Consider the following 14651-nt stretch of genomic DNA (forward strand, 5'->3'; position numbering starts at 1 on the left):
GGGGGGGGGGGGGCATGGACATTGCATTATCTTGCTCCTAGAAGGATGGGTGGCAGTAGAAAGAAGTAGAAACAGTGGTCCTGGATAACTGGATGAACCCATGTATGTCCTCAGTCCCCATACATCTTTCAGAATATTTGAGAAAGACTGGGGACTGAGTTAGAGAGACAGAGCTGAAAGCAAGTGGAGGGTTGCACAACTATTTTGTGAAATTACAAGCTTCAGAAAGTCATTCTGGATCATTTTATTTTTATTTTTTATTTTTTTATTTTTTAAAGTTTTTTAAAAAATATTTTTATTTATTTCTAGGAGAGAGAGAGAGAGAGAGACAGCGTGAGCAGGGGAGGGTCAGAGAGAGAGGGAGACAGACTCTGAAATAGGCTCCATGCTCTGAGCCGGCAGTCAGCACAGAGCCCGACGCGGGGCTCGAACCCACGAACCAAGAGATCATGACCCAAGCGAAAGTTGGACGCTTAACCGACTAAGCCACCCAGGCGCCCCAGTCGAGATCATTTTAAGTCATAGTCTTTTTTGTCCTTGATTGTGTAAGTTTTTACTTAGAAACCGAGCAATAATAATTGCTAATTAATAATAATTAATGTGTTAGGTTCTGACAACCAGACATTCATCTTGTGGGAATTTTGCATAATTTTCTCTCTGCAAAACTAATGGTTTCGCAATTTTTCTTTTCATTGGGCAGAAAAAAGCTATTGGTTCACTAATGATGTTTTGTTATACACTGTTTCCAACATTAACATATAAAGCCTTACCCTATTTTATTTTGCCCAGTGGCAAACTGGACAATGAGATTTCTGGTGCAGAAAGTGAACATTTGAACTATGCTAGTTCCATATGCCTTTATTATCATTCCAGAGACTTCTCCTTTCAACTTGATTTGACTTCTGCAGGACAGCTTTTCAGGAGAAGTGGTTTTCTAATCTGTGGAACTTAGAAATACAAAGAAATAAGTAATTTCTTATATTCATTAATCAGATCCCAACTTTCTCTTCTTCTTTTAAAAAAAATTTTTTTTTGAGAGAGAGAGACAGACAGACAGACAGAGTATGAGTAGGGGCAGGTCAGAGAGTAGGAGACACAGAATAGGAAGCAGGCTCCAGGCTCTGAGCTGTCAGCACACAGCTCCACATGGGGCTCAAACTCACAAACTGCGAGATCATGACCTGAGCTAAAGTCAGATGCTTAACTGACTGAGCCACCCAGGCACCCCCCAACTTTCTTAAAAAATCACGTTCAGGCACTAGTTCTCAGACTTAAGTGTGTATGGGAAGATGGAGTGCCCCAGGCCCCAGCTTCAGAGACCAGTTCACTGCCCAGGTGATTCTGATGCGGACGTCCTCTGCATACCAGAATGGATTGCCCGAGTGATAAGTGGGGAGCAGAGAAACACAGCACTCTGGGGACACAGGCACAGAGGCCTGAAAGGAGATGGGCCTCTCCTGGGGCTATTCAGGGAGGTGTGTGAAGTCTGGTTCCAGGTAATGGAAGACTTCCGCCCTCAGGTACCAGAACACTACATCCATCTTGCAACTGCGGTGAGAATTGCACTGACCTCCTGTGCAATTATATTCTGTAGGTCTAGGAGGGAAAGAAGTCAGTCTGCTGACGGCTACGTGCTCACTGTGAGCATCTGGGGCTGGGCCTGGTCGGGAGGCAGAGCTGGAGAAGGAGAGACATCTGGGTCTAACCACTTTGCTGTAGTCTTGAGGGCTGGGTTCTCAGCCTGCAGCCTGCACACTAAAAGGGGGGACATGGAGCTAAGCGCCAAGGGAGAACTATGTTGTGCAGGGTCCAATCAGGAAAAATTATCCAATTATTTTTTCTTTCTGGAAGAACATCGTGAGAACTGCTGAGAGTCTAAGGCAGGACCTCCAGGCTTGAATCTGCTGACACTTGGTCCGTGGAGGTGGGAAGATCCCTGCATGACTGAAAGGGTGAAATTACTTTGTTTATGAGACAGTGAGCAGGAAAAAGGCCAGCAAGAATAGGTCTTATGTAAAACAATGGCCTCCCCACCTCCACCCCCAGCCCTGCCCCCATGCACACTAGACCTTGCCCACAGGCAGTGAACCGAAGAGGCAAAGAGAAATGTCTAAGGAGGATTCCAGGTGGCTTCTGTGGGATGTGTGCTGTAAACTGTTTTCTCTGCCTCAGACGGAGGAATAGTCCCCATTTTGGGAAAGCTCCATGTGGAAAGTAGGATGGCAACAGCTTTCTGAGTTCATATATGTACTTTAAATATCAAGATCCAGTAAGCCATTTGTTTCCCACCTTGGTGAACTATGCTACAAGCTTCTTTCTTTCTTTCTTTCTTTCTTTCTTTCTTTCTTTCTTTCTTTCTTTCTTTCCTTTCTCTCTCTCTCTCTCTCTCTCTTCCTGTTTTATTTATTTAAGTACTCTCTATGCCTAACATGGGGTTTGAATTCACAACTCCAAGATCAAGAATTGCATGCTCTTACAACTGAGCCAACCAGGGTCCCCATAAACTATAATTTTTCAAATATATGTTCTGTAGTTGCTGTGAATGATAAAATACAGATACATCCTTTAAAAAGACTTCTTGAATTTGCAATAGATTTTGAGGGTGGATTTTGTCAATCACTTTTGTGGTTGGGTCTGAGGAGATTTTTGTCTTTAAAAAAGACTTTAAAAAGTACTGATCAAAAGTATCACAAGTATGTCTTCAATTTGACTCCAAAATGTTGCTCATGGAATGTAAAACACTGAGCAACAACTCTATTGTGTCATTTACAATAGATTTTTTTTTAAGTAATAAAGGTAAAATTCCATTTTAGTTTGACTTTAACAAAATATGAACACTAGATAAATAAAGGAGTACCTAAGTATCCATAAGGTATGCTTACTTAAAAAACTGTTATATTGGGGCACCTGGGTGGCTTAATCAGTTGAGCGATCACTTCAGTCAGGTCATGATCTCACGGTTTGTGAGTTTGAGCCCCGCATCCGGCTCTGTGCTGGTGGAACAGAGCCCGCTTTGGTCCTCTTCCCGCCCCCACCCCGCCCACCGCTTACCCACGCATGTTCTCTTTCTGAAAAATAAATTAAAAATATTTTAAAAACCTGTGACATTATTGTATTCTGTAGTTGTAGAAGAGAAACCTATCTGTTGCTTAGTAAGAACATGCACATCCAAGGGCACCTGGGTGGCTCAGTTGGTTAAGTGGTTCATGGGTTCAAGCCCTACAACGAGCTCTGTGCTGACAGCCCAGAGCCTGGAGCCTGATTCGGATTCTGTATCTCCCTCTACCTCCGTCCCTCCCCCACTAGTGCTCTGTTGCTATCTTTCAAAAATAAATATATGTTAAAAAAAGAAAAAAAAGAACATGCATATCCAGAAAGAGTGATTCTGTTTCATTTTCCCTAGGCTCTGTTATGTGGCCTACTTGTTACATGTCCTGAGGATCCGCTGAAATATTTACAGAAAATGATCATTACTATAATGGAAAATGGTCTTGAAAGTCTTCTCTGGTGAGTATTGTTTTGCTTTATAGTGGGGAGATATTTTATTCTCAATGCAAAACACTCACTTTAGAAGTACCAAAAGAGGTCTTGCCAATGAATGCGTCCAGTTTCAAGATGGTTAAGGAATCCCTCCATAGGCTTTTTTTTTTTTAATATTTATTGATTTTTGAGAGAGAGAGAGCGAACTGGGGAGGGGCAGAGAGAGAGGGAGACACAGAATCCGAAGCAGGCTCCAGGCTCTGGGCTGTCAGCACAGAGTCCAAGGCGGGGCTCAAACCCACAAACCTTGAGATTATGACCTAAGCCCAAGTCAGACACTTAACCAACTGAGCAACTAGGCCTTTAAGTCCCAAAGGCTTCAATAGGAAAAGTTTCCCCACTGGTTCTTAACTTGAGAAAGATAGCCCTCTCTCATCAATAATGTTCTCTTAGGGCAGTTATTTCAAGCTGGGGATGAGGAAAGGGAGGAATACCCTCTTGGGCAGCACAGCAAAATCTTGAGGAGGGGGTGGTTTGGCAAAGCCCTGCATGTGATTTTGATATACTTCTCCCAAGGGGAGGTGTCCCTTCCTCTCCCTTCAACTCCACCCATAGAATAACTGATTCAAATCACTGATTTAATTATGGAACTAACTACTATGAAATGAAATGTTTGACTGTGTTTTATGATTTTCTCAAAGGGATATGTGCATTGATCCATCAATGAGGCCGAAAATTCGGAGATTGTCTGAAACTTACCTGGAACAACTTTTTGGACTGGATGATCAACTGGTCAGTATTAGTAACCAAATATTCTGAAATATACATCCCAAGTTTTGATGGAAGTTCTCAAATAGATTTTAGATTTTATAAGGTGTATGAGGTCAAACTGTTTTCAAATTGGGGACACTCAGAGAAGTGAAAGAACATCACACCCTACTCCCTACCCCCCGCAGCCACATTCATAGTAAACTCCCCAAATTTCCAAGAAGGATTTAACATTTCTGCTAGCATTTCTTCTTCCACTTCCGCTAAAATCTTTCTATTATATTTTCCCTTTTCTCCTTCTCCTCTCCTCTTGCATCTTTAAAAAAATTTTTTTAATGTCTTATTTATTTCTGGGAGAGAGACAGCGTGAGCAGGGGAGGTTCAGAGAGAGAGGGAGACACAGAATCTGAAGAAGGCCCCAGGCTCTGAGCTAGCTGTCAGCACAGAGCCCAATGTGGGGCTTGAACCCACGAACCGTGAGATCATGACCTGAGTCGAAGTCGGACGCTTAACCGACTGAGCCACCTAGGCGCCCCATCCTCTTGCATCTTTATGATGATAAAACCAGCATTATGGAAAGCTTTAAATGAGTCCTTCCTTTCTAATCTACTTCCTTCTGTATTCTATCCCTTCTCTATTCCCTTTGCCATCCGTCCAGGGATTATGCTCATAAAGATATGGCCAAACATTAATGAGATCTAACTTAAAAGCCAGACCAATTGTCAAAGAAAGGAACAACCAGCTCCAACAGCTGGTTTTGATCCTGTAAAGAGGGCAAGGAAGTAATTCAGGACACAGAGACTTTTAGAACAAAGACTGTGTCTCTGAGAGAAGCTAAAATAGCAAAAGGGATGTGGGGAGAGAAATGCCATCACAAATTACATGTGTGGGGCCATGTGTGATACCTCCAGATCCCAGGCTGGTGTCTTGGTAAACACAGGCAGGGCTTGGGAGTTGCTGGTGAAGCTGGGCACTGAAAAGTGGAATCAAAGCCTGGGTCAAGGTGGACGCAGAGAGCCAGGATCAATCTGAAGTATCATTTGGAAGGAGGGTAACACTGGATCCTAATCAACGGTTTGCATCAGAGAGACAGAAATAGAGGGATGAGATATTTCTGCCCAGATGGAGACAATTCTGAGCACCAATACACTGAGAAGAACTCACAGGTCCAATCCTAGCTGATCTGTGTCGTAGTGTCTGGGTGTCATAATGACTTCACTTTATCAGCCACAGAACTTTATCTACTATGAAGTACATATATCTGCAAACTGTGCTGTTGGAGACATTCAGGGGCTACCTCAGGAACTGAGGGGGAGACCCAGGGACTTACACTGTAGAAAAATTCCACATTGAATATAATATCGTATGAAAAAAAGCTTAAACATCATTGCTAGAAGATATTATAATTATTATTTTTTTTAAATGTTTTTATTTATTTCTGGGAGAAAGAGAGAGAGACAGCGTGAGCAGGGGAGGGTCAGAGAGAGAGGGAGTCACAGACTGAAACAGGCTCCAGGCTCTGAGCTGGCAGTCAGCACAGAGCCCGACTTGGGGCTCGAACTCACAAACCGCGAGATCATGACCAAGGCGAAAGTTGGACGCTTAACCGACTAAGCCACCCAGGAGCCCCGAAGATATTATAATTATTAAAAACCACTGATGTAGAGGGGTGAACCTCATTGTCAATAATTTGAAAGCAATTTTGTAAAATATAATCAGATTATGTTCAATATCTAGCTAGAAGCCTATAGAGAACCTTTTAAAGAATTGCAAGGAATTCTGAGACACCGTAGCTACTTCAAACCTATGGTTTTCTCAGAAAAAGAATTCTCAGAGATATTTCATGATGTTGAAAGTACAAAGGATAAAATATAGGAAGCTCATACATATTTATAAAGGAGTATGACAATTCATATGCATAGAAAAGATACCTGCTTCATTTTTTAAGGTAGGAAAAATAGAACTAGATGTGACTTCACAAAAGGTAAATCTCTAGGTGCCTATGATTGTGTATTTAGAGGGTTCAGCCAAGGTTGAATATGGATTAATTCATTTCTCCTTCATCCTCAGAGGAAAATGAAAAAAAATTTTTTTACAAAGGATAAGACACTTTAATTCTTAAAGTTTCCAATATTTTAAACCATAGTATACTAAGTAAATATCAGCTTTGCTTTTTTTTTTTCATTTTTCTTTCCTATACAGTTCCCTATACAACTATAATCACTAATAAGAGAGTTTTTAATGTTTTGACAAAACATTTTAAATATACATTTTTAAATATTTATTTTTGAGGTGGGGAAGAGGGGCAGAGAGAGAGGGAGACACAGTATCTGAAGCAGGCTCCAGGCTCTGAACTGTCAGCACAGAGCTCGATGCAGGGCTCAGCCTCATGGACCATGAGATCATGACCTGAGCCAAAGTCAGATGCGTAACTGACTGAGCCACCCAGGGGCCCAAACAGAATGTTTTAAAGATCACAAACAATGGTAATTTTTCCCATTATTAAGATTGCTTTGTAGGGGTGCTTGGGTGGCTCAGTCGGTTAAAGCAGTCAACTTCGGCCCAAGTCATGATCTTGCGTTAGTGAGTTTGAGCCCCACATCAGGCTCTGTGCTGACAGCTCAGAGCCTAGATCCTGCTTTGGATTCTGTGCCTCCCTCTCTCTCTAACCCTCCCCCACTCATGCTCTCTCTCTCTCTCTTTCAAAAATAAATAATAAACATTAAAAATTTTAAAAAAAAGATTGCCTTGTATGGTTTCAGTGTGCAGTCAGTTGTACATCTGTCTCAACACTGTTTTGCCTATTTATAACTATGTATTTGTTTCTATTTAAGCAAACAGAGAAAATTGAATACAGGAAACTGTGAGCAAGCAACATGGTTACAGAAAAAGTAGGAACTGCTCTCATAATAGCAAATAGAAAGACAGTTTAACTATGTGTTCCAAGATGAAAGAATCAACCATTGTCAGGAGGAAACTAACTTCACAGACTTGATTCTCATTTCTTAGGAAATGAAATCTCCAGATGGGTACTGATTACAAGAAAAGCCTTCTACAACATTTAAAACATCTTTTTATCATGGAAAAGTTTAAGCATAACACACAAGTAGAACACCATAATGAGCCCTCATCATCCAGCTTAAACGATAATCAACATTTTGCCAATCTTGTTAATTATCTCCCCTTGTCTTTGTTTTGCTGAAGCATTGGAAAGCAAATCCCAGGAGCTATATTGTTTTACCAGTAAATACATCAGTGTGCATCTCTAACAAAAAACGACATTTTTAGAGAACATGGCACAGTGCCATTATCTATGTAATAAAATTAGCAGTAATTCCTGAACCTCACATAGTGCTGATTATATTCAGATATATATATTCCATATTCAGTCCATATTCGAGTTTCCCAAATTGTCTCAAAAATGCCTTTTTAAACACGGCTCTGTCAAATCGAAATCCATGCGGGGTCCACATGGTACTTGGGTATCATATATTTAATGCTTCTTATAATATACTTTCTTATTTCCCATGCCACTTATTTACTGTGGAAAACATCCTTTGTCTTGTAAAATGTCCCACATACTCATTGTTTCCTCTGGCATCACTGCATGTGTTCTGTTTCTTGTATTTCCTGCAAGTTTGTAGTTAGATCCACAAACGTGATATTCAGGTTCTTTTCCCCCTCTTTTTCTCTTGGGGGTTAAGGATAACTACACGGAAAGGGGTAGTTCTTCCTAGTATATCACATGGGGGTGCACCCAGAAGTGTGGCCAACCCACTTTTTATCAATCTTGATTCCTATAGACTTTAGCGTAATTGCTTGTTGGTTGCATCTTACAATACACACAACGGTTTCGGAATAACAATACTACAAGATCACCAACCATAAAACTACTGAGTTTAAGAAAAGTATGCAATTCAAAAAAGTTATGCAATTCTTTTTGCCTTTAAGATGTATATATCTACCAAATATTTTCAGTAAAAATACTTTTTTTTGTTACCCCAAATAATTATTTTTTGTGCCGATGGTCATCTTTTTTTCTCTCTAATATAATTATGCTTTTCCAATTACGTATAACATAACTTGGCAATAAAATCAAAACCATAAACAATACAATAAAATGAGTGTTCAAAGAATCAAAACGATAAAATCAAAACAATAAAATGAGTGTTCAGAGAAGTATTGCTTCTATTCCTGTCTTTTTCTCCTCCCTATTCTATCCCTTTATCTAAGTATCCAATTTTAGTGGGTTTTAGTTTATCTATTTAGTTTTTCCATTGTTTCATTTTGAAAAATATGAGCAAAAACGTTGTAGTCTTCTCCCCATCAACTTCTTACATTGAAGTAGCAGACTGTGTGTAGACTTCTGCTTCTCGCTTTTGCTCATTTAATATGTGCTAGAGATCATTCCCTTTTAAAATGATGCTATGGCTTTTAAAATGATGGTATATAGGGAGCACTGTGTAACAAAACTCTAAAATCTAAATGAAAGATGTGGACTTAAACATCTTACTGATGAGGGGCACCTGGGTGGCTCAGTCGGTTAACCTTCCGACTTTGGCTAAGGTCATGATCTCACAGTTCGTGGGGTCAAGCCCTGCGTCGGGCTCTGTGCTGACAGCTCAGAGCCTGGAGCCTGCTTCGGATTCTGTGTGTGTGTGTCTCTCTCTGTCTGCCCCTCCCCCACTTACACTCTGTCTCTCTAAAATAAATAAACATTAAAAAAAAAAGTCTTACTGATGTAACAAAGTTTAGCTATGAAAAGGAGACTTAACCTTATGACCCCAGTGGCTAGGGTTTTAACCATTTGGGAGAGGCAGGCAGATCCTATGCCTCAAACGAGAATCAAGTGGTTAATAACCACACTCTCTATCCTTCCTGGTTTGAAAAAGTATCCTTTTTCTTTTAAAATTTGGTAGATTGCTCTTTTCTGAGAAGGCATTAAACTAAGTCTTATAGTAACCTGGAAGGAATAGAAATAATGAAGATATGAACTAGATTCATGTTATTTACTTTTAGGATAAATTTAAGTATAAGGTAAGTAATAATAGTTAATGATAGGGCCTTTGTGTATGGCATTTGAGAATTCTAAAGAACATTTTTGTAAGTTTAAATTATTTCAGGGACTTTACTTAAAATTTGTAATAAACATTTACGTGTTTAAGAAAAACTGATTTTTCAAAGTTGTATTAAATAGAGCCCTAAAAGACAAATATCAGTCAGTGCCTGTCTCTAGGCACAAGAGCCTAGTGGGCACTAAAGAATCTTTCAATAACTTGCAGAAGATAAAAATAATAAGAAAATTACTCATCATGAAAAATCTAACACTTTACACCACATCATGATACTGTTACAGACACTACTCACTTCTGCATTAAATACATGGTTACATTTTAGTGTTTTTGTTATTACAATTAACTTTTCCAGCCTATGAATAATAAAAAATATCAGAATTAGGAGGGATTTGAAGTAATGCCTTCAACACTTATTTATAAACCCTGTCTCAGTCTGTGCGGGACGCTATAACAAAATTCTACTGACTGGGTGGTGGTTATCGACAACAGAAGTCTCTTCCTCACAGTTCTAGAGGCTGGGAGGTCCAAGATCAAGTCGCTGGCAGATTTTGTGTCTAGTGAGAGCCCAGTTCCTAGTTCATAAACTGCCATCTTTTTGCTGTTACCTCACATGGCAGAAGGGGTGAAGGAACTCCCTGAAGTCTCTTTTATAAAGGCACTAATCCAGGGCGACTTGGCGGGTCAGTTGGTTAAGCGTCCAACTCTTGATTTTGGCTCAGGTCATGATCTCATGATTGGTGAGATCTTGCCCCACATCAGGCTCTATGTTGGCAGTGTGGAGCCTGCTTGGGATTCTCTTTTCCTCCTTTCTCTGTCCCTCCCCTGCTCATGTTCTCTCTCTCAAAATAAATGAATACACTTAAAAAGAAAAAAATATAAAGGTACTAATCCCATTCATAAGGGCTCTACCTTCAGGAACTGATTGTCTCTAAAAGGCCCCCCCTCCAAATATTATCATACTGGAGAATAGGTTTCAACATATGAATTCTATGGGACACATAACATTCAATCTATAGCAAATCCCATACTATTTTGCTAGCATTCTAGAATGATGCTATGTGGGATATTAATGAATTCATGAATGAAGTAAAGACATGTACTTTAAAATATGATAGGGGTGCCTGGGTGGCTCAGTCGGTTAAGCATCTGACTTTGGGTCAGGTCATGATCTCACAGTTCGTGAGTTCGAGCCCCACATCAGGCTCTCTCTGTGCAGACAGCTCAGAGCCTTGAGTCTTCCCACTCTCTCTCTCTCTGCCCTCCCCCATTTGTGCTTTGTCTCTCTCTGTTTCTCTCTCTCAAAAATAAACATTAAAACATTTTTTAAAAATATGAAGATACATGTCAAGACAATTTAATATATAATTTCTTGATTCATGGATTAACTGAGCAAAAAAAGGAATTGTCTACCAGAAGAAAAATTATGTTATAATATATGATTTACATTTGTTTTTTTGTTTGGTTCTTACCTGAGTCCTAATATTATACTAAGTACTTGAAATATTACAGAAGTAAAACTTTTTTTCCCCTACTGGCATTATTTGAATGCATCAATTTTCTCATATATCATAAATAGATAGTATGTAACAAAGTTAAAAATTAATGGGGGCCAATTACTACTGACATTAAAGAGCCATAAATTCAGTATGTTTGTAAGTTAGCATTCATGGTTTGTAATGGTATTTCACTTTTTTCATTTATTACAAAATTTCTCCAGGTCTCACCAGCCTGAGGTACAAGTAGAACAATGTTGACAGTAATATTCCAAATTTCACTGCCTCTAGTCCTATCTTTATAATGCAGGAGGATGGTTTCCCTCAAAATTCTAACCAGTTCTATCTGGGAATCCCAAAGCTTTCCTGGGTGAATTCAAGACTTTCTCTCCAAGGTCTCTGTCCCCAGCCTGTTAGGCTGCCTGGAGACGCCTTACTGCGGATACTCCTGCCTTGAGAGCTCTGAAGTCTAACTGAGGTGGAACTGTGGTCTTCTTCTTCCACCACAAATCCTTAAAGTGCCAAAACAGGGCTCCTTTCTCTGTTGCTCTACTCGAATCATAGCTGGAGGTCACACTGTTTGAGAGAGATACTTTTATAAAGACCTCAAATAAGTCAGACTTGCGCCTTAAGACTAATTCCACAAGCATTTACCTGCCAGAATGGCACCACTGTGTGCCAGGAACTTAAAACTTTCATGCTCCCACTAGTTTGGGAGTGAAATGCTTCTTGATAAACTTTTAAGTGGAGCGATTGCATCATTTCAAAATTTGGCATCATGTAAGATGTTTGTAATATTTTTTTGACATTATTTCAGATTTTCAAAATTTAAAGTTACACAGAATTGGGTGGCACTGCTGTGGGCGCTGCACGGGAGGGGAGGAAATGCCTTCTCTCACTTTGTTTTGTATAGAAGTACCTCAGAGGAGCAGTTCTTTTGGGTTTTGCCTCCAGTCTCTTCTTCCTTAAGGCTCAGACCCCCAACCCATGGGGCTGAGACAGAAGCTATGCAGTGCCCTGTCCCCCCCTCCCTGCATTCTAGTCATTCTTCCAGATGGTAGAAGAAAACTCCTTCCTCAGCTTCCCATCAAAACAAATTCACAACAAAAATATTTGAATTGACTTTTAGAACTTTCTCTGTAAAAATACATTAAAGATACCCAGATAACTGAATTCATCAGAGTTAGTCAGAGACTATGCCTTGTTTGCCCTTCATAGTCATTAAACGAAAAATATGGAAAAGAAGAATGAAGAAAAAAGTGGGAAACTCTTCATATAAACCAAGTCTTCAGTGCTAACACCTGGCCTTTGTTTAGACCTTAGTTTGAACAAACTAAGATGTTTGAGGGAAAAATTCCAGACATCTGGATATGAAGTGGGTATTAGATGATATTAAGCAATTGTTGTTAATTGTCCAAGGTGGGATAATAGAATTGTGGTTGTGAAGAAAATGTGATTGTATTTTAGAAATAGATACTAAAAATTTTAGTTTATATACTTTATGTACTTCAAAGAGAGAAAGCAAGTATGGAAAAATGTTGACAATGTTAAATGTAGACTGGGGGTGTTAGGTATTAATTCTAATTTTCTGTAAGTTTGAATATTTTTACATAAAATATTTTTAAGACTACTTAAGAAATTTTTTTAATGTTTATTTATTTTTGAGAGAGAGAGAGAATGCAAGCAGGGGAGAGGCAGAGAGAAGGAGGCACAGAATCTGAAGCAGGCTCCAGGCTCTCAGCTGTCAGTTCAGAGCCTGACATAGAGCTTGAACTCATGAACCATGAGATCATGACCTGAATTGAAATCAGATGCTTAATCAACTGATCCACCCCTTTTTAAGACTGTTTTTAAGACCTGAGTAGTATTATGCTATCCACAGCATCTTTTTTAAAAGAGATCAATATTCTATTTCACTTCTTTTATCTTTCTTCCAAGCTATAAAAAAATGTCTCCTTGAAACTAGTGCATTAAGTTAATTTTATTGAATCATATTAACAAGAAGGATTAAAAACCACATGGTTATCTCAATAGATGCAGAAGTATTTGACAAAACACACACCTATGCATGATGAAACTGTCAATAAAGTGAATATATAGGAAACATACTTCAACATAATTAAGGCCATGTATGAAAAATCCACAGCTAACATCATACTCAGTGGTGAAAACTGAAGGCCTTTCCTCTAAGATAAAGGAAGAAGACAAGGATATCCACTTTCACTACTTTTATTCAACAGAGTACTGGAAGTCCTAGCCACAGCAATCAGACAAGAAGAAGAAATAAAAGGCATTCAGCTTGGTGAGGAAGGAGTAAAACTGTCATTGTTTGCAGATGACATGATACTATATACAGAAAACCCCAAGATTCCACCGAAATACTATTAGGACTAATATGTGAATACACCAAAGTGGCAAAATAGAAAATCAATATACAGAAACTTGTTGCATTTTTATACACTAATAACAATGTAGCAGAAAGAAATTTTTAAAAATCCCAAATTTCACTTACAGTTGCATCGAAAGAATAAATTACCTAGGAATAAACTTAGCCAAGGAGGTAAAAGACCTAACTCTGAAAACTATAAGACATTGATGAAAGAAATTGAAGATGACACAAAAGGAAGGACATACCATGCTCATGGATTGGAATATTTAATGTTGTTAAAATACCCATAATACCCAAAGCAATCTACAGATTCAATGCAATCTATGAAAATACAAACAACAGTTTTTACAAAACTAGAATAATACTAAAACTAGAATGATACTAAAATTGTACAGAACTGCAAAAGACCCTGGATAGCCAAAGCAATCCTGAGAAAGAGCAAAGCTAGAGGTATCACAATCGCAGATTTTAGAATATACCACAAAGCTATTGTAACCAAAACAGTATGGTGCTGACACAAAAAAGACACGTATATCAAGGGAATAGGATAGTGATCCCAGAAATAAACCCACACTTACATTGTCAATTAATCTCTGACAAAGTAGGAGGAATATACAATGGGGAAAAGACCGTCTCTTCAACAAATGGAGTTAGGAAAACTAAACACTTGTTTACAAGTGAATGCTACTGAACGTTCACACTTTCTTATATCTTTCACAAAAATAAACTCAAAATGGCTTAAAAACCTTCATGTGAGACTTGACATCATAAAACTCCTAAGAGAAAACATAGACAGTAATCTCTCAGACATCAGCCTTAGCAACGTCTGTGTGGATATGTCTCATCAAGCAAGAAAAAGAAAAGTAAAAATAAACTATTAGGAGTATGTCAAAATAAAAAGGTTTTGTAAAACAAAGGAAACTAACAACAAGGTGAAAAGGCAACCTACTGAATGGGAGAAGGTATTTGCAAATGATATATCTGATAAGGGCTTAACATCCAAAATATACAAAGAACTTATACACCTCAACACCAAAACCCCACAAATAATCTAATCAAAAATGGGCAGAGAATCTGAAGAGACATTTTTCTAAAGAAGACATGTAGATGGCCATCAGATGTATGAAAAGATGCTCAACATCACTCATTATCAGGGAAATACAAATCAAAACTGCAATGAGATCACCTCACATCAATCAGAATGGCCAGCTAGAATTAAAAAAAAATTAAAAAATAACAAGTATTGGTGAGGATGTGAAGAAAAAGGATCCCTTATACACTGTTGGTGAGAATGTAAATTGGTACAACTAATATGGAAAATAATATGGACATGCATTAAAAATTAAAAATAAAGGGGCGCCTGGGTGGCTCATTCTGTTAAGCGTCCGACTTCGGTTCAGGTTATGATCACATGGTTCATGGGTTCAAGCCCTGCGTCAGGCTCTG

The 14651-nt window shown here is 38.9% G+C and overlaps 1 protein-coding gene across 4 annotated transcripts in view; it reads left to right on the forward strand.

Moving 5' to 3' along the window:
* FBXL13 (F-box and leucine rich repeat protein 13) overlaps nt 1–14651 on the forward strand; it is a 194568-nt gene that overhangs the window by 11764 nt on the left and 168153 nt on the right. For all 4 annotated transcript variants that reach the window (XM_077746953.1, XM_077746955.1, XM_077746956.1 and 1 more), the window contains exons 2-3: nt 3404–3507; nt 4182–4272. In XM_077746953.1, coding sequence (XP_077603079.1) covers nt 3404–3507; nt 4182–4272 — 195 coding nt within the window. The remainder of the gene's footprint in view (nt 1–3403; nt 3508–4181; nt 4273–14651) is intronic.

The sequence above is a fragment of the Crocuta crocuta genome, unplaced genomic scaffold (assembly GCF_008692635.1).
Source record: "Crocuta crocuta isolate KB4526 unplaced genomic scaffold, BGI_CrCroc_1.0 scaffold396, whole genome shotgun sequence".
NCBI lineage: Eukaryota > Metazoa > Chordata > Mammalia > Carnivora > Hyaenidae > Crocuta > Crocuta crocuta.